We start from the raw sequence: 24,828 nt of genomic DNA on the forward strand, positions 1-24,828 counted from the left end.
ACCTTTTTATTTTTCGATAAAACTTGTTACTATAGCACAATTGACATCCGCAGAACGCATTATTCGACCCTGCGCATGTTTTTTATGCTATAGTAACCATTTACGTCAAAAAATAAAAAGGTTGAAAATTGGACATTTTTCAAAAATTTCCCTGTACTATAGTACAGGGATTTTTCAAAAAAATATCCAATTTTCGACCTTTTTATTTTTCGATAAAACTGGTTACTATAGCACAATTGACATGAGCAGAACGCATTATTCGACTCTGCGCATGTTTATTATGCTATAGTAACCATTTATGTCAAAAAATAAAAGGGTCGAAAATCGGCCATTTTTCGAAAAATCCCTGTACTATAGCACAGGGATTTTTTCAAAAAATGGCCATTTTTCGACCTTTTTATTTTTCGATAAAACTGGTTACTATAGCACAATTGACATGCGCAGAACCCATTATTCGACTCTGCGCATGTTTATTATGCTATAGTACCCATTTACGTCAAAAAATAAAAAGGTCGAAAATCGGCCATTTTTCGAAAAATTCCCTGTACTATAGCACAGGGATTTTTTTTAAAAATGGCAATTTTTCGACCTTTTTATTTTTTGATAAAACTGGTTACTATAGCACAATTGACATGCGCAGAAACCATTATTCGGCTCTGCGCATGTTTATTATACTATGCTAACCATTTATGTCAAAAGTGGTTACTATAGCACAATTGACATGCGCAGAACGCATTATTCGGCTCTACGCATGTTTATTATGCTATAGTACCCATTTACGTCAAAAAATAAAAAGGTCGAAAATCGGCCATTTTTCGAAAAATTCCCTGTACTATAGCACAGGGATTTTTTTTAAAATGGCAATTTTTCGACCTTTTTATTTTTCGATAAAACTGGTTACTATAGCACAATTGACATGCGCAGAAACCATTATTCGGCTCTGCGCATGTTTATTATACTATACTAAACATTTATGTCAAAAGTGGTTACTATAGCACAATTGACATGTGCAGAACCCATTATTCGGCTCTACGCATGTTTATTATGCTATACCCATTTACGTCAAAAAATAAAAAGGTCGAAAATTGGCCATTTTTCGAAAATTTCCCTGTACTATAGCACAGGGATTTTTTTTTTAAATGGCAATTTTTCGACCTTTTTATTTTTTGATAAAACTGGTTACTATAGCACAATTGACATGCGCAGAAACCATTATTCGGCTCTGCGCATGTTTATTATACTATGCTAACCATTTATGTCAAAAGTGGTTACTATAGCACAATTGACATGCACATAACCCATTATTCCACTCTGCGCATGTTTATTATGCTATAGTAACATTCACGTCAAAAAATAAAAAGGTCGAAAATTGGCCATTTTTCGGAAAAATCCCTGTACTATAGCACAGGGATTTTTTCAAAAAATTGCCATTTTTCGACCTTTTTATTTTTCGATAAAACTTGTTACTATAGCACAATTGACATGCGCAGAACGCATTATTCGACTCTGCTCATGTTTATTATGCTATAGTAACCATTTACGTCAAAAAATAAAAAGGTTGAAAATTGGCCATTTTTCGAAAATTTCCCTGTACTATAGTACAGGGATTTTTCAAAAAAATATCCAATTTTCGACCTTTTTATTTTTCGATAAAACTGGTTACTATAGCACAATTGACATGCGCAGAACGCATTATTCGACTCTGCGCATGTTTATTATGCTATAGTAACCATTTATGTCAAAAAATAAAAGGGTCGAAAATCGGCCATTTTTCGAAAAATTCCCTGTACTATAGCACAGGGATTTTTTTTAAAATGGCAATTTTTCGACCTTTTTATTTTTCGATAAAACTGGTTACTATAGCACAATTGACATGCGCAGAAACCATTATTCGGCTCTGCGCATGTTTATTATACTATACTAAACATTTATGTCAAAAGTGGTTACTATAGCACAATTGACATGTGCAGAACCCATTATTCGGCTCTACGCATGTTTATTATGATATAGTAACCATTTACGTCAAAAAATAAAAAGGTCGAAAATTGGCCATTTTTCGAAAATTTCCCTGTACTAGTAGAGGGATTTTTTCAAAAAATGGCAAATTTTCGACCTTTTTATTTGTCGATAAAACTGGTTACTATAGCACAATTGACATGCGCAGAACCCATTATTCGACTCTGTGCATGTTTATTATGCTATAGTAACCAGTTTCGAAATTTCGAAAAATGGCCGATTTTCGACCCTTTTATTTTTTGACATAAATGGTTACTATACGTCTATAAGATGATGATAACGCAGTATATACGCATTTACATCAATATTATTGCATAATAATTGAATTTTTAAAAGTGCATATTTTGGACATTTAAAACAAAATTCCTGTCCCATATGTAGTAATATTAGAGCTAATAATAACGTGATAACATTCATTTTTATTTCTGAAATGTATATATTATTATTGAGATAGCATTATTGACTGAAATATGTAAATCTAAATTTTAATAAGAGGGTTTGATATAAAACATTGACCAGTTAAAACATGTCAGCTTAAAAAGTGACAATTACGTTTAAAGACTTAAAATTAATTCATGATTTTCACCTGTCTCAAAATACTCCTTGGGTAACTTTTATCTGTCAATACAAAATATTTAATATAGGATAATTATATCTATTAGGAAATGAGAAATAGGTTATACGGTACTTGCCAGTCTGCTTGTGGAATTTGACAGAGAATGACAAAAGTTTATCTTTGTTTTTTTAAGCCAGAATTATAGACAGATTGACGGGAAAAATAAAAATCTGGCTCTTGGACAAATGGAGTAGATAGGATCTAGGACTAACAAGGCTGCTCCATATTTATAATCTGTCAACCTCTAATTCATGCGACCTGTTTGTGTATACAGTATATATATCTTTATATCATATCCGGTTAAAAGCTGATGATTCAAGAAGAGAGAGATGCTGACAAGAACTGTATAATGTATTCCTCTGACCTTATAAAAATATGGTACAAACAAGACATAATAATCGGAATGGCTGCTTTATGATGATAGACAGATAGATAGGTAGCCCAATCATGTTTGCTATTCTTAGATCATGTAAAAGGCATATGAGGTTTGATGTTTAACTTGTTGGCCACCTTACTCTGTATCTCAGCTGCTACTGACAGTGAGTACAGATGTGTCATCTCCATTTCTGTTCTTGCTAAGTTGATTGCATTTTCAAAGTATTCCTTTGCAGCATCCATGTTGCCTCTGGTGAAATAAAACAAATATTTTGATGAGTGGGGCTGCCAACCACAGCCATAATATTGGCACAGGGCATCCTTCAATTATGGCTCTGGTGGAAGAACAAGTCTTCACGGATAAAGAACTTTAGGTCTGGCTCGTGAAGAATCTAGTGCATCTTTCAGAAACAGTAGTGGGTTACCCTGGTATTCTTGGTACATTTCAGTGGGTTACTCTGGTATTCTTGGTACATTTCAGTGGGTTACCCTGGTATTCTTGGTACATTTCAGTGGGTTACCCTGGTATTCTTGGTACATTTCAGTGGGTTACCCTGGTATTCTTGGTACATTTCAGTGGGTTACCCTGGTATTCTTGGTACATTTCAGTGGGTTACCCTGGTATTCTTAGTACATTTCAGTGGGTTACTCTGGTGTCTTGGTCCATTTCAGCTAATTTTTATTACACAACCGTACCTTACCCACTCCCTGTCATCTTAAATTTTGTTTTAGAATATTTCATTGACATTCAAACTACATTTACACTCAAAATTTATTAATATAATCAATTGAATCACTTTGATATGGAAACCAAAAGAGTGGTCATATATCCATTGAGATAAAAAGCAACTATTATAACAACCCCATGCTAACTTGGAAATAAGCGCACCCTTAGACCCAACTCGGTTATTAGCCCATCCTGAGGCTATACATTATTTGTTTACCTTTGCACTTCTATTGTTCCCAATGTTTCATAAGCAAAGTCACACTTCTCATCAATCTTCAACGCTTCTTTAATCATGTCTATGGAGCCTTGCACATCTTTCTTCCAATTCAAATGTAAAAGTCTACAAAGAAATAACAATCAAGCTATCAAGGAACGTGCTTAAAATCAGTTGTAAAATTGGACAAACAAACCTTAGTTCCTAGTGAGTATGTTACTTACCCCCTGTGAACATGAGCTGTAGGGTTATCTGGCTCTAACTTACCCCCTGTGAACATGAGCTGTAGGGTTATCTGGCTCTAACTTACCCCCTGTGAACATGAGCTATAGGGTTATCTGGCTCTAACTTACCCCCTGTGAACATGAGCTGTAGGGTTATCTGGCTCTAACTTACCCCCTGTGAACATGAGCTGTAGGGTTATCTGGCTCTAACTTACCCCCTGTGAACATGAGCTGTAGGGTTATCTGGCTCTAACTTACCCCCTGTGAACATGAGCTGTAGGGTTATCTGGCTCTAACTTACCCCCTGTGAACATGAGCTGTAGGGTTATCTGGCTCTAACTTACCCCCTGTGAACATGAGCTGTAGGGTTATCTGGCTCTAACTTACCCCTGAGAACATGAGCTGTAGGGTTATCTGGCTCTAACTTACCCCTGAGAACATGAACTGTAGGGTTATCTGGCTCTAACTTACCCCCTGTGAACATGAGCTGTAGGGTTATCTGGCTCTAACTTACCCCCTGTGAACATGAGCTGTAGGGTTATCTGGCTCTAACTTACCCCTGAGAACATGAGCTGTAGGGTTATCTGGCTCTAACTTACCCCTGAGAACATGAGCTGTAGGGTTATCTGGCTCTAACTTACCCCTGAGAACATGAACTGTAGGGTTATCTGGCTCTAACTTACCCCCTGTGAACATGAGCTGTAGGGTTATCTGGCTCTAACTTACCCCCTGTGAACATGAGCTGTAGGGTTATCTGGCTCTAACTTACCCCTGAGAACATGAGCTGTAGGGTTATCTGGCTCTAACTTACCCCCTGTGAACATGAGCTGTAGGGTTATCTGGCTCTAACTTACCCCTGAGAACATGAGCTGTATGGTTATCTGGCTCTAACTTACCCCCTGTGAACATGAGCTGTAGGGTAATCAGCTGGCTCTAACTTACCCCCTGTGAACATGAGCTGTAGGGTTATCAGGCTCTAACTTACCCCTGAGAACATGAGCTGTAGGGTTATCTGGCTCTAACTTACCCCTGAGAACATGAACTGTAGGGTTATCTGGCTCTAACTTACCCCCTGTGAACATGAGCTGTAGGGTTATCTGGCTCTAACTTACCCCCTGTGAACATGAGCTGTAGGGTTATCTGGCTCTAACTTACCCCTGAGAACATGAGCTGTAGGGTTATCTGGCTCTAACTTACCCACTGTGAACATGAGCTGTAGGGTTATCTGGCTCTAACTTACCCCCTGTGAACATGAGCTGTAGGGTTATCAGGCTCTAACTTACCCCCTGAGAACATGAGCTGTAGGGTTATCTGGCTCTAACTTACCCCCTGAGAACATGAGCTGTAGGGTTATCTGGCTCTAACTTACCCCCTGTGAACATGAGCTGTAGGGTTATCTGGCTCTAACTTACCCCCTGTGAACATGAGCTGTAGGGTTATCTGGCTCTAACTTACCCCCTGTGAACATGAGCTGTAGGGTTATCTGGCTCTAACTTACCCACTGTGAACATGAGCTGTAGGGTTATCTGGCTCTAACTTACCCCCTGTGGACATGAGCTGTAGGGTTATCTGGCTCTAACTTACCCCCTGTGAACATGAGCTGTAGGGTTATCTGGCTCTAACTTACCCACTGTGAACATGAGCTGTAGGGTTATCTGGCTCTAACTTACCCCCTGTGGACATGAGCTGTAGGGTTATCTGGCTCTAACTTCACTGCCTTCTTGAAATTCTCATCAGCCTGTGCAAACAAGCCCTGTTCATTCTGGGCCTACATTAAAATCAAATGAAAATTGTTATTAATTTTGTTATTTTTACTCTCAGCAGCAAAAACCAATACTCCTTTCATATTCCAAGCTAATTTGCATAAAGGTCAAATGCAAATTACTGACCTGAGCAAGTAGTGCGAAGCCCTCTGCACACTTTGGGAATTTTGTCGTACACGTGTCCAGCATCTGCATTGCATTCTGCATCTGTAGAGGGCTCTGTTGCAGCATAGAAAGACGATATTTTGCGTAACTGTGCTGGGCAAACGCCAAACCAAAGTCGTTGTTTAGTTCGTTGCATTTCTCAAAGTCTTTGACCGCCTCGTCTACTTTCTCTAAAAGCAAGTTTAGCTGTGGAAAAAAAAGTTTTAGTGATTGAAATTAAAGAGTTGTAAATTGGGATAATCATATAACAGGAATAGAGAGACATAAAAATAGTAATATTTTTAGAGTTTGTAAATAAATAATATGACACAAAAATCGCCAAGGAACCATCGGCAAGGAACCATCGGCAAGGAACTATCGGCAAGGAACCATCGGCAAGGAACCATCGCCAAGAAACCATCGCCAAGGAACCATCGCCAAGGAACCATCGGCAAGGAACCATCGGCAAGGAACCATCGCCTTGCTTACCTGTCCACGGTGATGATAAATATCAGGGTTGTCTGGGTCAAGTTCGACAGCTGTTGCAAAGTCTGCCATCGCAGGAGCAGAGTTACCTTCTTGCATGTGCATACTCCCTCGCTTAATCAAAGCATTTGCACGAAGCTAAGAAAAATAATAATCATCAATATGTCTAGATATCTTCAAGGAGCTTAACGAATGTTTTAAGACTATTGGCGTATTCGATCATACTTGTTTCAGAAATCAATTTAAATCATTTATGTGAAGCTTTCTAGGTAAAGCTCTGTTTACAATATCAAAATGTATGCGATGTGCCCATATATGGACATGATGATGTCATATCACTACCATATTTGGGTATACCACTACCATATTTGGGCACATCACACTTTTTTTGTCACATAAAGTCTGATAGTGTAGACAGAGCAAATGTGCACTTTATTTATAGTGAACTTGTATTGTATTTAAATTGATTACCTTCTTATCAGCGTCTTCCTTTTCAATCAGTTGGTCTAGGTCTGGTACTGCCCACTCTGCTTGCCCCATTAACAAGAAGAACGTGGCCTTCATTAGAAGAGCCTCATACTTGTACTCTCCATCACTCTCAATCTCTTCAATGCAGTTCTGTACCACTTCATCATATTTGCCGGTGTGGAAAAGCTTCTTTGCTTTTAAGTAACACCTAAAAAACATTAAATATTAATTAATATACTTTAAAGGTATAATATACTATATAATAGTATATATATTGTAGTGGAGCTGTGGCTTGGTGTTTATCATGCTTGCCTTCCAATCCAAAGGTTCAATTCAATCCTGACCTAGTGCCATGGTTGTAACTCACGACTCTTTCAACTCCACTCCCTAAGCCTCAAATGAGACTTTGATAAATTATCAAATAGTGCATCCATCCTGTAATTGGCGAGTTACTCACTGTTGGATGCATAAGAAATTTAAAAAAAATATTGTAAAAAAGTGTAGACTACAGATAGAGCAACCCATTCACACAATATTGGCAGTAATTTGGGAGCACATATTGAGATATGTTTTGAAGGGGAAAACGGTTTATTCAGTCCTATGCAACAATATTTATTTGAATAAACACCCTCATGAAAAATTGTGTATGTTTTTTTATATGCGTAATGTTATGATATGTAGTTTACAGAAAGTAAATTTCTGATATTTTATAGTTGGCAAATAAGTGCTGTGGAAAACCGCACATTTATACAATACACGCCTATTGACTCATGTTGAAAGGGTGAAATAAATGTAAGTATGATGAGCATCAAACCTTAGTTCTTCATCAGTTCCTGCCTCATCACCAATTGCTGGTGGATCAGTTTCCAGTGAAATACCATCATTTGAGAAAGACGAGAAGTAAGAATGAATGAACTGACCACTTGGTAGTTGTGGAACACGATTCTGAAAAACAACAATAACAAATATTTCTCTAAGAAGCTTTCATTATAGATATCACTTAAAAAGGGACCCTGAATAATAATTAACCCACTGGGCTAAACTACAAGGGTTACCATCTTTTTTAAGATGGTTGAAATAAAAAATAATAACAATGTAGATATACTTATACTTGAAAGCTAGTAATGAATATTTAAATGTCATGCAATATGGCTTTTAACATTGTATTCATAAAAATGAATATTTCATATTTTTATATTTTATTTATTCACACACAGTGATATGATTATTTTAGTTTGTTGAAAATTAATAATAATAATGAATACTTAGTAAACTTAGTAATAATTAATACTTGCCTTGTATCGGTCTTTTGCTTTTTCCTTTCCAATTTCTTTCAACATTCTATCGGCCAGCATCATACCCTGTTGGTGGTTAAAGCCCTCTAGTATACATACTGCTGTTGTATCTAACACAACATATAAATAATAAAGAAGTATTGTTTGAAGGTTTGCATAGTGAAATCAATATGGAGATATAAAGTTTATGGTACACCACGCATATTAAATAGTTCTGAAAAGAACTGTTAAGTTTCTCTTAGATAATGATTTAAAAGACGGAAGGTGACAAATTTAAATATTTTTTTCCAAATTGATGTAGGACCATAGCAGGCCACCTGATTCTGGGTATGTATCTAGATTTCCACAAGCACCATGTGTGGTACATATGAGATGCTATATTTATAGAATATTCCTATGATAGTGGGAAAGTATTGTTGTATGTGGAAATACAGCACTGAGAATCAGGCTTGCTATAAGAACTATACATCAAACTTGAACTGATTGTGTTGGGGTCTGACGTCTAGTTTTTATATTATGTATGACTCACCTTCTAAACAAAGGAGCTTATCACCATTATGGTCATGTGCCTTAGCACGTCTAAACATAGCCTTGGTGTAAGTTGGGTTCAAATCTATTGCTTTGCTACAATCTGATATCACTTCTGCATATTTACCCTAAAAATGTAATAAACAAAGACAAACATTAACAATCAGTAGTAAGTCTAAAAAAAACCTTTACCAATATTTTCATATTCGTATTAACTTCAAAAGACCAATACATTATTTCTAATATATCTAATATCATATTCATTGTTAGTCTGTTTTTTTTTCCCCTCATATTTTCTATATCTATTGTGCAATATAATCAAGAAGAAGATTAATTATTAAATATAGTATACTGGTAGAATATATTATAATATAATAACTTAACCAATACTATTAATAAAATATCTGCAGAAGTATCTCTACAACTAAATATTAATATACTGTACCTGTTGCTCACGGGCGGCTGCACGGTTTTGGTAAAACGTTGCCAGGTCAGCCTTCTTGTCCACAGGGCAGATGTCAATAGCTTCCGTGTAGCAACGTATTGCTTGGTCGTAGTGCGATGCCTTAAAGTACTTGTTACCTCTATTTTTGCTGGCCTGGGCTTTCTCAAGTGGAGTCTTTTGTACAAAAATTAAATATTATGATACATACATACATAGATAGTATAGTGAATGGATTGTAATTATAATTGTCCATCGCCTATTCTATTTACTAGGCCTATCGGCCCTAATAATATAGCAGTATATTACCTCCAAGATTAGGCCTACTAGTAATAGTACTAGGCTATATTAATATATTAGGCCTAGGTAGGCCTATATTTAATAATAAATAAATAAATTCCAAATTAATTGTTGCTAGCCTAGCCTATTTATAAATAATATTTAATAATTTATTTAAAATTAAAAATAATCCAGCTACCGTTTTGTACTGTACTTTGTACTCTGTATTAACGAATTTTAATACTAGGCCTACATAATATTCGATTACTGGCCCAAGCTAGGCTACACTTACTTGATCCGGCTGTATGGGCATCTCTCCTCCGTCTCCACTTGCAGAAACAGGCTTTTCCCCGCTACCGCTGGGTGTATTTGTTGGGGTCTTCTCGTCATCTTGACTTGAATCTCCACCGCTTTTACTATAACAATAAACAGCAGCAGCAGTTGCCCCAAGTGCTAAAGGAGCTCCAAAGATTAGAGCTATTTGCCATTTTGACCACGATCCCCCTCCACTTCCCTGTACGTTTTCAGCCATTTCTAATCAGGGCAAGGGTGCTCTTTTCTTGCTAACACACACCGCGACGACGAGGCATGAGAGCCGAGCCCAACGTGAGGGGTTATCTTCGATTATCTGATGCGCTTCCGAATCGTGTCGACCCGCATATATTTTGTATTTTACTTAATATTGCACACACATTTGAGGTATATTCTGAATACCAAAACGTGTACATTTCTAACATTAGATCGCAGCTAGAATCTGAAATTAAACAAAATACAAAGTTATTGTAATTTGTTGCGTTGATGCTAGTTAATTTATAATAGTCTAAATTCGATGTACTTTTTGAGTAATTTATTCTCAACGGCATAGAACGGACTTTAAACATTTGTTTTTCAAAAGCTTAGGGAGGAGACGTAGGCCTATGAAATAATTTGAATATTATTATATTGTTTCAAGAGATACCCGTGCTTTCCTCTTGGGCTATTCGCTAAATGTTTAATACAAGTAAATAAATAAGTATCATAGATATAAGAAAGATTCGGCTTAATTATTATCTCTATGATCATGGAACTATAGTTCCATGCTATGATATCTCTATGGTCTCAAAGAGTTCCCCTAAGTTGATTGAATAACAAAAGTTAGAAAAGAAGACAACAGACGCGGCGAGGTAGAAACGTACTCCGAACTCCAATTTGGTATGGAAGATATACCTGAAAGTTCATATTATTGGAAATTACGGCATTTTGGGTTTTCCAGATAGTTTCTGAAGTCAGCCTTTTTACATTTATGAAACTATAAACTCCCCGATTACCCTTCTGTGCAATAAAAACAGGAAGAACGGTAGGCATAATAGTATATATATAATATTAAGGCAGAATATATATTTAATATTTACTGCATGAAATAAACTGTAGAGTAAAATAGTGATATCAAGTCAATTATGTCCTAAGCACCAGCAACAACTCCACCCAACTAACCACTCCTTAGATGGATTTGACCGAATGCGTATTTTGAGAACCTCCTAACTGATCATACCCAACGTTAGGTCCATTAACAATTTTCAGAGGATATAGTTATCATAACTCTTAATATGTTTGGTTGTTTACATAATTATATGGTGATACTGTGATCTTTTTGTAGGCTGTAGGGAATTTACACAAATTATAGCATTTTTCGAAAAGAAGTCCTCTTTAGTTCTCGGGGAAAAAACCTCGGGGAAAAAAGGGCACACCTCTGATACGGGGCGCCATTTGGAACAAAATGTATAATTATGTAACAATAGAGCCAAAGTGAAGACACAATTTTACTTTGCAGAAATTCTGTACTTTTGGAAGAAATTATGTTCACAGAATGTTTACTTTGAAATAATTCTGTAGACAGAATTATACATGTCCCAAACTGCGCCTCGTACCGTAGTCCATGCCCGGGATTGCAATTTTGTATTTCATTTTTACAACATAGATAATAACCTCACTTTTGTAGACGTCTTTTTTTCTCTTTTCTGGCGCAAACACTACTTCAAAGATTCAAACTTTATTCTTATCCATTTCTGGAAATTCCATTGCTTGCATTAAAAATAACAGAACAACAATTGAAATTACATTACAATAAAACATATTATCTCATGTCACCGCACCGTATGTTATAACAAAACACGTTCTTTTTATTTCTTTACAGTGACGTAGGTTACTTAAAATGGATCAATGGGATAAGGTGATTATCGTAGATGGACATCACTTTTTAGTCTTTGAAAAACTGTTTAGCTGTGGTTTGAGAGAGAGCAAAGAAAATAACATTTCTTTACATCTTCCTCAACTGACAAAGAGAGGATTTAGTGACTGGCTCGAAGAAATAAAATATCCAAGATGTGTTGCTATGAGGCGTGAAAACGTTCTAGAAATCTTAAAAGTTGCAAATTTTACCCAAAGCCATTGGGTTCTTTACCGCTGTATTGATGCCATCAAACGACTCGTAAACTGTACAAATTATGAAGAGGGGAAAAGCTTTGAGATTAAAGTCTACAGTTTGGCGTATTTATTTGATATCAAAAGTTTACAAGGCTTGACCAGTCCGTTTGTGATGGCTAACTTGGCCGAGGCTCTCAGAGACTTAGAATTCCAGAACGCAATAGGTGGCAAGAAGTTGATACAGATACTCAAAGAGGATGATTTACACGTGTTGAATGAGGAGGACTTGTTCCTGGCAATTATGGATTGGATAAATGCTGATTTGCCCGCACGACAACAATTTACTGGTAAATATCGTGAATATTTACTTTCAAGATGATGAACGTTAAATATATATATATTTTATAAGACCAGTTAAGATCGGATAATATGGTTTAAATAGAAATTGTAGCTTTGTTTTCTTTTATTTATTATTAGTTTATGTACATTTTTTTTCTTTTTCGTATTCGTATTTAATGTTATATCTTGGGGTGGGTCAAACTTAAAGTCATTCTGACTGATATGACCAAACTTAAATTGAAATTAAATACCCCTCATCCCTTAATCATCGAAGTGCTGATGTAATACGCGTCACTCCTCTGAAGGTCACGTTACACAAGAATTTTGCTCAACTTCTCCCCTCACATTTGTACTGCGTTGTTTTAACAAACTCTTTTTTTTTCAAAGTTGGTATCTTGCAGCTCGTGTACCTTCATTGTGTGCCTGCACGAATCTTGAAGAATAACCTGTACGTGGAAGCATTCATGAAGGATGGAGCATGTCGAGATCTGTACATTGATGCCTTGCATTGCCACGCTATAAAGGAGATTAGAGAAACTCGGCCGCTAAGACCACGATATCAAAGATGTACGACGAATAATAAGGTATGAATCCTTGGTGCAAAACTCATTACATATAGCCTACCATGGAGAAATACCTAACTTATTTCTCCATGCTGGATCTTAAGAAACAAAATCATGTCATGCAACTCCTTCCTAACATTTTATGCCATTTTATCTTGTCACTTTAACAAAAGTAATTGTGTTTATTTTCGCAGGTTTTAGTAACATTCAAGGGTACACGTCCGTTGTACTATGAGACTGAAGACAATAAATGGCATGATGTTCCTGGAATGGACCGTACGCCAAGTGGACAGTACGTTAAGTGCGTCGGTACTGTCAACTATATCTTCCTTCTCGTCGACTCGTGCAAACTCTGGAGATACTCTTGCGTTTCTAATTCTTGGGCGGAAATATTTCTACCAGAAAAATACTCGACATTTGATGATGTATTGTTTCACAATGGCATGCTGTATGCTATGCACAACAAAGAAATGTGGAAAATCGAGGTGAATGAGATCGACTTAGAATTATGGGAGACCTGTGAAGAGTGTACACATATTTGCACTACATCATATGCTTTTGGAAAATACATCATTCGTTTTGGCCGCAGTCATTCTAAGAAGACGTACTATTGCAGTTATTACGATATAAAGTTAGATATGTACTTTAAAATTGAATACAAACTAGAGAAGGCAGTCATAGCTCAAAAACAGAACCATGTATCAGTAATGATATCCAATGGCTGTGTATACAACTGGTACAAATGGTTAAAGCACTGTATTGTTAAAGATATACCTATGGACTTAGATTCAGGCAAGCAGTTTGAAATACCACAATCTCAAATCCCTACTCAGTTCAGAGATAAAGCAGTTTCTGTAAATGGTAGGATCTTCTTGATTGTTGGCCAAATTTTATACGAAACAAAAACTGACGAGCTGGATAGTTTGAGTGGAATAACCCAAGGCAATGCTACAGTACCAGCAAAGAAGAATACTGCCTTTGTGTGTCTTGGTAGAGAATGTTTCCGTTCCAAGTCTGGATTTTAAGAAACAATCACGTCATGCAACTGTACTGGCGTTTATCTTCATTTGATGTCGTCACGTGTAATCGGATAAAAGGCCGAATTAAGCCTTAAGAAACATGAATGTTCTTTAGCAAAACAACAATACTCCTACATTTTGCAATACTCAGAATAAAACTGCCATTTTTTTTAAGTTTCCCCTTTTTTAAATGATTTTAATCAAACAATTACAAATGTTTCATTAGTTTTCAGACTCCTTTTCTATTGATTGTAAGTTAAGATATATTGAGCTCTTAGCAAATTTTATGTTAAAAAACATTGTTGCTTTAAAGATGTATTGTCCCCCAAAAACATGAAAAAATAAAGAATAATAAAATCAGATTTTGAATAGGCAATTTCACAGTTTTAATAAAGTTATTCACTTCTGTAGAAAGAAAATCATCAAAAATAATTATTTCACTTATAAAAAGACAAAAGAAATGGTTAATTTCAATCAAAAATCATTGTCTTCCAGACAATTTAGGTATATTTTGCTTTAAATTACATTTTTTTGGTGGAAAATGTTTTTTTTTTGGTTCAAGTTTTTGGTCATAGTGAATAACTATTATGTGATATCAAAATGGCATATTCAAAAAAAAAAATTTAAAAATTATTTTTTAGGGGGACAATATATCTTTAATAATGTTGTCATTTAAGTGCTTTTGTAATGAAGGAAATTCAATGAAAATTATTATTATCTGTGAAAACAATACGTTCTTGTTTTTGTTTTTTTTTCCTCAAATTATTAGCCTACCTGTATGCCCTTGTGACTTTTTCAAAATGTTCAAATACATTTTTTGTAACAGGGGTTTCTACATGTATAAGCTATTCTTCTGAGATTCCCACTTTCAATTCTATTTTTCTCTCTTTGTATTATGCATGCTCATGTATGTATGTTTTTATGAGAATAGAAATAAAGAAAGAATAATAATATTGTACTTACTATTTAAATAAAAAGTCGATAGAATAACAAAAGTAGTCTAACAAAAGTACTGAAAGTCTACAGACCAGACGAGGAAACAATTTGCTATATGTTAGAAATACCCGGAAATATTATTGGAAATTAATAGTAAATGGTTTTCAAATTAACAACTACTCATTTTCCAGTAATTTATCTACTGTATTTTGTACAACAGATTTTATGCGTTCCAAAATGGATCAGTGGGATAAGGTGATTATCGTAGATGGACATCACTTTTTAGTTAACAGTACAATACTGGCGACCCAGAGCAGTTTCTTTGAAAAACTGTTCAGCTGTGGTTTGAGAGAGAGCAAAGAAATTAACATTTCTTTACATCTTCCTCAACTGACGAAGAGAGGATTTAGTGACTGGCTTGAAGAAATAGAACATCCAGGATCTGTCGTTTTGAGGCGTGAAAACGTTCTAGAGATCCTAAGGGTTGCAAATTTTACACAAAGCCATTGGGTTATTGACCAATGTATTGATGGAATCAAAACACTCATAGGGCCTACAAATTATTTTGAAGAGGGGAAAAGCTTTGAGATTAAAGTCTACAGTCTGGCATATTTATTTGATATCAAAAGTTTACAAAGCTTGACTAGAAGGTTTGTGATGTCTAACTTGGCCGAGGCTCTCAGAGACTTAGAATTCCAGAACGCAATCGGTGGTAGGGAGTTGATACAGATACTCAAAGCGGAGGAATTAAACGTGCTAAATGAAGAGAACTTGTTCTTAGGTATTATGGATTGGATTAATTCTGATTTGCCTGCACGACAACAATTTACTGGTAAATGACATTTCTTATGATTAGTCATAAACAATCATTGTATCCATTGGTTCGAATATTTCATTTATTGTACACAGTCGGTTATTGCGTAAGAGGTGTGGTAAGGTAGTACACTACATAATAATTATGTACCGTATTAAATTCAATTTAAATATTCCTCTCCGCCAAAGTGCTGTTACGCAAGATTCGAATTCAATATCAATATCGTTGAAGTTTTAACAAACTCTTTTTCCCCCTCAAAGCCGGTATCTTACAGCTCGTATACCTTCATTGTGTGCCTGCACGAATCTTAAAGGAGAACCTGTACGTGGAAGCATTCATGAAGGATAAAACATGTAGAGATCTGTACATTGATGCGTTGCATTGCCACGCTATAAAGGAGGTTAGAGAAACTCGAACGCAAAGACCGCGATATCAAAGATGTAGGACGAGTAATAAGGTATGTATGGTATGAAAATCGTTGCATCGCATCACGCATGCCTATATGCCTATTTGACTGCACCTCAGTTTGTAGAGAAGCTTCTCACTCTCAAATAAATAACTCTCCACAGGCGACGGGGTGAACAATTCCTCTATGGTCGAATTTCTACTTGTGGTGCTTTCCCTCTAAGTTAAAACTGAGGACTTTTCCGGAAAAAAATGCGTAGTTGTGACAAGTAGGCCTAATATTTGTTTTTGCAGGTTTCAGTTACATTCAAAGCTAGACGTTCAAGATGTTATGAGCACAATACATGGCATGCTATACCTGCAATGGACGGTGCACTAAGTGAACAAAAGTACTGCAAGATACTGTGAACTATCTTTTCTTTAACATCAACTCGTGCAGCAAACTCTGGAGATACTCTTGCGCATCATTCTTATCTGATGATCTATTAATGCATGATGATGTAGCTGTATGCTATGTGATTTAGAACTATGGGAGACCTGTGACACATAACTGCACTACATCATTTGCTTTTGAAAAAAGTACATTCGATTTGGTCACTCTCTTTGTGGCAGACGTACTTGTGTAGTTGTTACAATATCAATCTGGATGAGTACTTCTGTATTGATTACAAGAGCCAGTCATGGCTCAAAAACCAAATCATGTATCAGTAATAATATCCAACGGCTGTGTATACAAATGGTACAAATGGTTAAAGCACTGTATTGTCCTATGGACTTAGATTAAGATATACCTATGGACTTAGATTCAGGCAAGCAATTGATAAAGATATACCTATGGACTTAGATTCAGGCAAGCAATTGATAAAGATATACCTATGGACTTAGATTCAGGCAAGCAGTTTGAAATACCACAATCTCAAATTCCTACTCGGTTCAAAGATAAAGCAGTTTCTGTAAATGGTAGGATCTTCTTGATTGTTGGCCAAATTTTATACGAGACAAAAACCGACGAGCTGGATAGTTTGAGTGGAATAACCCAAGGCAATGCTATAGTACCAGCAAAGAAGAATACTGCCTTTGAGTGTCTTGGTAGAGAATGTTTCCGTTCCAAGTCTGGATTTTAAGAAACAAATCATGTCATGCAACTCTACTGGCGTTTATCTTCATTTCATGTCGTCACGTGTAATCGGATAAAAGGCTGAATTAAATAATAAGTTCACAAGTTCTTTTAAAACACATTTAATGTTCTAGCAAAACAACAATACTCTACATGATATTTCTTATTGAAATCACTAAAAATTTGGCTTTCGCAAACAATTAACAATGTACATATACAGCTGAAAAAAATTGTTATGAAACCTTTTAAAGTTCACAATGAATGTCAACTTGATCAGAAAAAAAGTATAAAATATCAGCCGATTCTCGGTACGGTATCTATTTCCGAGGTATCATAGGAATACAACATCACATGTGTTTCACATGTATCTAGTTTAACCTAACCTTACATGATACAGGCACCACATGTGATATAAATGAGATGCTGTATTACCAAATGTTCCTATGATACTTCAGAAATAGATAGTATGTGGAGATACAGCACTGGGAAACGGGTAAAAACTGTTTAATGTTTAGAATATCAAGGTATATTATATTATTGCAATGTCTATTTACCCTTCTAAATACTAACTACTATTTGCACTACATAAACCCTGTTACTAGAATCCCAACATCAGCCTCTACCCACACTATACAGTATAAAAATATGGTGACTACATAAACATGAAATATATACAACTAAACTAAAAAGTAAATATATACAACTAAAAAGTATCTTAAAAGTGTCTAACAAAACAAAGCAAGTTGTGCTGCTGAACTTCTTAAGGTGATCATCTCAACATTACTGCAGTAACTACATTTTACTGCAATAACATACATTTTGTTTGTTTTAATATGATGAAATAAGTTCTGGTTTTAAATATCAGTCCTCAATTCGTTCTGTATTTATACTGAACTTTACATAATCATTTAAAAAATATATAGTGTTATGTTTATCTGTTATTTATTATTAAACCGGAAGTTTTACCAATTTCTTATTGATTATTTTCTTTGTTATTTATTATTCCTGTTAATGTTTATTCATTAGTTCATGATTATTCATTAGAGGAATGTGTGTTTTTATCAGTTACTTAATTAAGTCAAATCTTAATACAATTTGTTAATAAATGAATAATTAAATAAAAAACAGGCAACCGGAAGTCCATTGTCTATCAGTTTTTTTTTGTTAAATTTAAACGTTTTATTTTTTTAAGTGAAATCATTATTTTTCAATCGCTTTCATTTTTCCTACCTCAAATCTGTTTTACATTTGGAATGTATATTATTAAATGATATAAGATGTTTCATCTGACTTCTTACCAAAAACTATTAAACAAACATTTTAAATCACAAATACCAAAGCAAACATATATATAAAAATGTGTAAAAATAGATGGTTAACCTGTTAGTGATTCATCTATACAAAATGTGCTTATATAAAAAACCGATATTTTTATTTAAAAAAAAACCCTTTTTGGCATGATTAATGTTTTTAGTTACTAGCTACCTGACATTACTCAATATGTACACACAGTGTGTCAATTACACAGATAACATAAAAGGCATAAGTTTACTTATCCAGGTAAGTGGACATTAGGCACTTTGTGTTGATATGAAATCTTTTTCAGGATTAACTACAAATTAATTTGAAAATGAACGGAAAAGTACAGTAAAGAGTGGGTTCGAATCCTACCAAGATCCATGTCGATTACCTAATTGCAGATAATTGTGTTCAAATATATTTTTTTCCGAGTGCATTGTAACCATGTTTGTTTATGAGTGCATTATAACCAGATATTTGTTTCTAAGTGAATTAAATAACCATATGTTTTTTTCGGAGTGCATTATAACCATATGTGTATTTCTGAGTGCTTTATAACCATAGATTTGTTTACGAGTGTCGTAATGAATGTCCTAATGAACACACTGCAAGTATTTGATTTGCTCGCTTAGCTTTTATGTACGCTTTAAGACACTTAGTATTAAAATGAAGAATGATATTAATGAAAACAAGTAGCCATAAAAATCATGAAGACAGTTGAGATGATGATTGATGGGGTGATGGTGGACGCTCCAGATGGCACCTTGCCAGCATCTAAACAAACAAATATTAATGTACAGATAATATAATAATATGCAATTTGTGCTCTAAGGGCGTTATTAATATACTATGATATTCTGGGTTTATAAAGCGCTGTATACTGTATATTATTACTCCGGTCATTTTGGATCAAATGCGTATGGAAACATAGTACTCCCATAATACAGCTAGTAATCAGCGCAAAGTTTTGTCTTTACCTTACCAGGTACCCATTTGTACACCTGGGTGAAGAGAGGAAATGCTACAATAATACTAATTCACAAAAGTGCATAAAGTTTGTTACTTACATCGATCAGCAATTGCTCCAACTAAAAAGCAAATTTTAAAAATCAAGATTAGTTGAATTGATTATCAAGATATTTTGGAACTTTTTAAGATGTTATTCTTTTTACATTTGATTGCACTAGCACATATTGGCCAAACAACTGGCCCATATGGTTACATTGGGTTATGTACTGTAGTACTAAATCAAATCTATCGTAAGTCCAGAGTAAAACAAGTCAGGATTAATATTGCATACGCTTGGGAGTCGCAATTCATCTTGTCTGTACTGTACACTTGGGTTTTGTTAGAATGACTACAACAACCAAACGCAAGGCCCTGTCTGGTAAGTTTGTTTCTCACCTGTCACAGAGAGGGATCTTTCTGTTTCACCTTGTTGATTCCTAAATCGACATCTATATTCCCCTCCTCTTGTACTGGTCACATTACGTATGGTCAAGATAGCTACGGTACGGTCACTTTCTCTATCATCTACCACGTCCATCAAATAGTTCTGAGTATCACTGGAACTAATCGTAAATATAAACAAAATTAATAATAAAAAAAAATAATTTTTATATCGGTCCCCTCCACAATACATATTAAGATTGTGTTGGGTGATAATTACAAATTATTTTGTGTCGGCGAGTGCCCTAGTCTGACATAATTTTACCGAATGTACATTGTGAAAACTTTGCGTGTAAAAATAAGTAATTAATTGTATTGTGTCCTCAGTGTCCTGATCATTGAGTACATTACTGTCAATGTAAGTCAAAACATCAGACTAAAGATGTTATTAGTATCGTTCTCTCTATGGTTATACACAGTAGTAGAATTGAATATACATACGAAATGAGTTGTGAGCCCTTGTACCACCTGACATCACTTTCTCTGGTGACCTTTGGGAAGGCCTCACAAGAACAACTAATGTTACCAGCCTCATTCTTGGGTAGAACAAGCTCTTCCCTCACTGCTTTCACCTCTGGCTTGTCTAAAAGAAAAACATTCCTCTTTAGATAATCTATGTCCCCTTAGGCTGTGGTGTATAAATAATATTCAACAAAAACTGTAAATAAAAATTAGATAATAAAATGTAATATTCTCTGGAATTGGAAATAAGAAATATTTAGAGTAGGATCAAATACATACTGTGGTAGAAAGGATACTCCAGAAGATGGTTTTAGCTAAATAACCGAAACGTCAAAATATTCTTAATTTTAGTTCCTTTTGCTTTAACTAGTGTTTACTCATTTAAAAAAAATAAAATAAAATAAAGAAGAGATGTATAATAACAATATTATAATTAAATTTAATAAATTATAATATAATTATAAATTAATATCTAGTGTTAGTAGTTTAACTTTCAAACTTATTTTCAAATTTTAAAGAAATTAAAGATAGTGTGTATAAAATAAAAAAGAGACATATTTCACACACATTCCTAAGCCCAACATGAATACATAGTACGAGTATCAAATAACAGAAAGCTTCACCAACGCAACATGACTCGGGTCAGGTCACACAGTGGGAGAGTAAACTATTACTACTAGTACTAGTAGAAAATAAACTAAATAAGAATGAAAATACACAAAAACAAGTACACATAGTGTTTAAGAAAAAATAAAATAAATACATAAATCTAAAGACATTTAATAAAGAAAATTAAATAATTCTGGTAAAATAGCACCCCTATTTTAGAAATGGAATAATCTAAAATGTGTTTGTATTCAAAGCCTAGATGAGGTGGTGTGACCTGTGCTATTGTTATTATATTTTTCAATTTTACTTTTATTTGTATATGACGTATGACTCATAGAATTGTTATAGGCAATTCACAATTCATCACAGTGTTGTACTTATCAGAGTAAACAGCTCTGTAAGTCAAACAGTGCCTGCTAAAAATATTTAAGCTATATTTAAAATAGCTCAAACAGTAGGTTCAGAGAATATTAGATTTTCGAACACAATTAAAAATAAAGATTACGAATTCAATTAAAGTATTACTAATGGTTGTTAAAAAATGGTCAAAAACCATTTAACCATTTAATAACAACAAAAAAAAAACAATTGTTGAATCTGGTATGAAACATCAGTAAATTTTTTTTTTTTAATCTAAATATTTCCAAATCTGTATCTATAAATTTTGGCCTTCAAAATTCAATACATCATGCAACCAACTATTTTCAAATATTTTGAAACCACTGTAGAAAATGTGTATCAAGTTAATCAGATAAAAGAAGCTAGAATCTACACTACAGTCTCACAGAAATCATGATTTTACAACCTAACCTAAATATATAGGTACAGTAAATTGACTTCAAGGACTGGAATGCTCTTCCCAATGATCTAAAATCCATCAATAATCAATCTATTTTAAAAATTAAATTAAGAAAGAATCTCATCGTTGATATTCCTATCTGATTTTATATTTTCCGGTTTTATGATATTGTTGCTCTTCACTTTTTTATATATATATTTTTATTGTACATTTTTTATATTACCTTTTTAACATTTTATATGTGATTTTTTATTATGTCTTTCACATTTCCATATGTCCTTCTTATGATCCTTGTTCACTTTAACATCTCCGATTTCTCTTGCAATGGATCCCATTGGAAATAAATTGACATGTTGATTTTATGGGTCGTCCTTGCATCCATTCACTTTGGTTTTAATCAATTTTAATATTCCAATTGTTTGTTTTTTTCTTTGTTATGTATTTTAAATGTATTGTTGAATAGATGCTAAATGAATAAATGAAATGAAAAAAACTTCATGGAGCTATAACCATGCTAATAATACAATGCTTGCTAGCAATATTTAAATTAACATAGTTTATTCAAATATTGATGTGTGTTAAGGTTCACAGTGAATGCATTGATTAAACACTTATTCAGCTTAATGTTGAAACAGGTAAGGTAATAAAAACTGTAGTACCAGTCACCCAGTGTTCTACTGAAATAGGTTTTGCCAGTAAAATTTGCTAGACTAAATTGGATCTAACCGGTATTACAAAATATAAGAAAATTATACATAAAATATATCTAGTAGTGGTAGGTTAGGCCTAGCCATTAAAAACATAGACCAAAAGAAGTCAAAGGCTATATTTGTAAATTTGATATACTGTACAATTTGCTGGACATGATTTTTGGAGAACACAAAGTCACCAACATGACCAACTAATTAAAATGTTAATAGCGAAAATCATTTAAAATTATACTTACAAGAAAAAGTAATTTTGACCGATTCACGAGCAGCTTTCCCGATACCGTTTGACGCAATACACTCATACAGACCTCTGTGATTGGCTGTAACTCTAGTTAGGTTGTAGAGGTATCCAACTGAAAACGGTATGTAGTTGGGCAGATATTGAGGGTTGACACGCCGCCACTTGATGATTGGCATCGGGCTCCCTGTTGCGTTACACTGCAAAGTGTAGTTGAGACCAAGCCGCAAATCAACAGGTGGAGAGGAGATTGTCGTTATTTCTGGTGGCGCTATTGAGACAACAACAAAATGCAATATATTGTAACATTTCAATATGCAAAATAAAGGCGATTCAACACAATTTTTGTATTGAAATCTACATTACATTTTGTACACAAAATCAAATGTATTAGTTACTATAAATAGTTCAAACTTGGATTATGATTTTACTGTGCATACATTTAAATCATTACAGTACAACTGTGCTAAAGAATTGTAACAAAATCATTGCTGTATTTATTTGAGTAAACACCCCGACAACGAAAAAATACGGTAATTCATAAACAGAGCCTGTACAAATATTTGCTTGGAGAAAGAGAGGTTGACACCATATATTGAGTGTACTTACTAAGAACGGTTACTTTAGTCGACATGGTGTCTATTTGACCAGATTCCGGATAAGCAGTGCATGTCCACTCGCCCGCATCATCCAGTTGTGCATTTCTTATTGTGAGTATGTGTTCCCGAGTTGACGAACCAGTGTTTCTAATAGAGTAACGGTTTCTAAGCTGCGGTACTAATATTTGGTCGTTGAATGTGGCGCCTATACTTATCCCGTCGATGGTCCTTTGAATCCAACCCATATTCGCTCCAACTGATGCTCCGCTGGCGATACATGACAAATAAAAGGTATCACCATTGTCTACGTATTGGTCTTGGATTTTGATAATAGATAAACCATTTGTTCCTACAAATAAAGTGGAAAAAATAGATTTTGTGTTTTGTGTACAACAGCTCATCTCAGAGAGATACTGAGATAGGCTAATTAATTAATTTGTCAGAAACTAAACTAGGCCTTCTTCTTCTTCTTTCGGAATACTGCTTAACGATCCTTAAGGATCAAAACAAGCAGGGTTTGTGCGCATGCTATTGCATGCATGCATGATATTTAGTCTCTGATTAATTGCACAGTGGCTGTGTGTGACGACAGTGGTTGTGTTTGTGGGGACTAGTACATACGTCTATTAGGCCTACCTACTTGGGGCCTACTGACTGTTGGTGTGTCACTATTTAGCCCTATGTATAAAGCCCAGGCCTAGTCACGGCAAGCCTCTAGCTAGGCCTAGTGGGCGTCGTACGCGTTCACAAGCTAGGCCTAGTCCAACAAGTACATACTGCTGGTTACGCGACGAGTTTGTTGTGTCTAGCCTAGCCTAGCTGCTAGGGAGAGGGTGTGCAAAGAGAGTATCCATCCATTTCGAACAAAATAAGGAAGGTCTTTATACAATTAAATTATTTGATATTACTTACCTGACTTGAAGAGTACAATTACCGTAATTAACAACAGTATCAGCTTCATTTCGTAGGTTTTTATTCGAATTTTGTGATGATACACAACAACACCGCGATCGAAGGAAGAGGTAAGCACCAAGGTAAGCACTAAAACTAAACTAAAGTAACGGTCAGACAGCGCCCTCTGGAATGTTTACTTAACTAACTTCTAAGCAGGCTCTGTTAATGTTATGTCTACACTATCAAACTTTATGCGACAAAAAAATGTGATGTGCCCATATGATGATGTCATATCACTACCATATTTGTGCATATCACTACCATATTTGGGCACAACACACATTTTTTATCTATCTTTTTTATAAAAAGTTTGATAGTGTAGACAGAGATTAAGACCCTCATGGATATATCGGATGGGTACCTGGTGAGGGAGAGGTGTAGAGGGGAGGGAGTGCAGTTACTGCACCTCGCCACCCGTGCATTTCTTTCGATGTTACATTCTCTAACTAAAGGATAGGATGACCTATTCTATAGGATGATCTTTACAATCGTAGGATTCTAACCATAACCATTTTCCCCACTTGGTCCAATCCTAT

At 34.9% G+C, this 24,828-nt stretch overlaps 4 protein-coding genes across 4 annotated transcripts; 2 read left to right on the forward strand and 2 right to left on the reverse strand.

Moving 5' to 3' along the window:
* Nucleotides 1–2,415: 2,415 nt before the first annotated feature.
* LOC144850144 (mitochondrial import receptor subunit TOM70-like) lies at nucleotides 2,416–10,168 on the reverse strand. Its single transcript, XM_078707358.1, has 11 exons — nucleotides 9,870–10,168; nucleotides 9,302–9,475; nucleotides 8,858–8,984; nucleotides 8,329–8,438; nucleotides 7,848–7,978; nucleotides 7,037–7,241; nucleotides 6,569–6,703; nucleotides 6,062–6,286; nucleotides 5,843–5,940; nucleotides 3,952–4,074; nucleotides 2,416–3,257 (listed from the first exon to the last, which is right to left on the reverse strand). The coding sequence occupies exons 1-11, from the start codon at nucleotides 10,107–10,109 to the stop codon at nucleotides 3,098–3,100; spliced, it is 1,728 nt and encodes a 575-aa protein (XP_078563484.1). The 5' UTR covers nucleotides 10,110–10,168; the 3' UTR covers nucleotides 2,416–3,097.
* A 632-nt stretch (nucleotides 10,169–10,800) lies between these two features.
* On the forward strand, nucleotides 10,801–13,908 carry LOC144850394 (kelch-like protein 7). Its single transcript, XM_078707667.1, has 4 exons — nucleotides 10,801–10,913; nucleotides 11,751–12,327; nucleotides 12,707–12,903; nucleotides 13,077–13,908. The coding sequence occupies exons 2-4, from the start codon at nucleotides 11,769–11,771 to the stop codon at nucleotides 13,905–13,907; spliced, it is 1,587 nt and encodes a 528-aa protein (XP_078563793.1). The 5' UTR covers nucleotides 10,801–10,913; nucleotides 11,751–11,768; the 3' UTR covers nucleotide 13,908.
* A 1,166-nt stretch (nucleotides 13,909–15,074) lies between these two features.
* Nucleotides 15,075–17,180, forward strand: LOC144851074 (kelch-like protein 17). The gene is made up of 4 exons (XM_078708596.1): nucleotides 15,075–15,669; nucleotides 15,912–16,108; nucleotides 16,351–16,445; nucleotides 16,907–17,180. Exons 1-4 carry the CDS (start codon nucleotides 15,075–15,077, stop codon nucleotides 17,178–17,180), a joined length of 1,161 nt encoding a protein of 386 aa, XP_078564722.1.
* Nucleotides 17,181–17,279: 99 nt separating this feature from the next.
* On the reverse strand, nucleotides 17,280–24,355 carry LOC144849993 (neuronal growth regulator 1-like). The gene is made up of 7 exons (XM_078707141.1): nucleotides 24,251–24,355; nucleotides 23,349–23,687; nucleotides 22,738–23,010; nucleotides 20,363–20,504; nucleotides 19,877–20,043; nucleotides 19,540–19,560; nucleotides 17,280–19,246 (listed from the first exon to the last, which is right to left on the reverse strand). Exons 1-7 carry the CDS (start codon nucleotides 24,297–24,299, stop codon nucleotides 19,152–19,154), a joined length of 1,086 nt encoding a protein of 361 aa, XP_078563267.1. The 5' UTR covers nucleotides 24,300–24,355; the 3' UTR covers nucleotides 17,280–19,151.
* Nucleotides 24,356–24,828: the final 473 nt, after the last annotated feature.

The sequence above is a fragment of the Antedon bifida genome, chromosome 8, assembly GCF_963402885.1.
Source record: "Antedon bifida chromosome 8, ecAntBifi1.1, whole genome shotgun sequence".
Lineage (NCBI taxonomy): Eukaryota > Metazoa > Echinodermata > Crinoidea > Comatulida > Antedonidae > Antedon > Antedon bifida.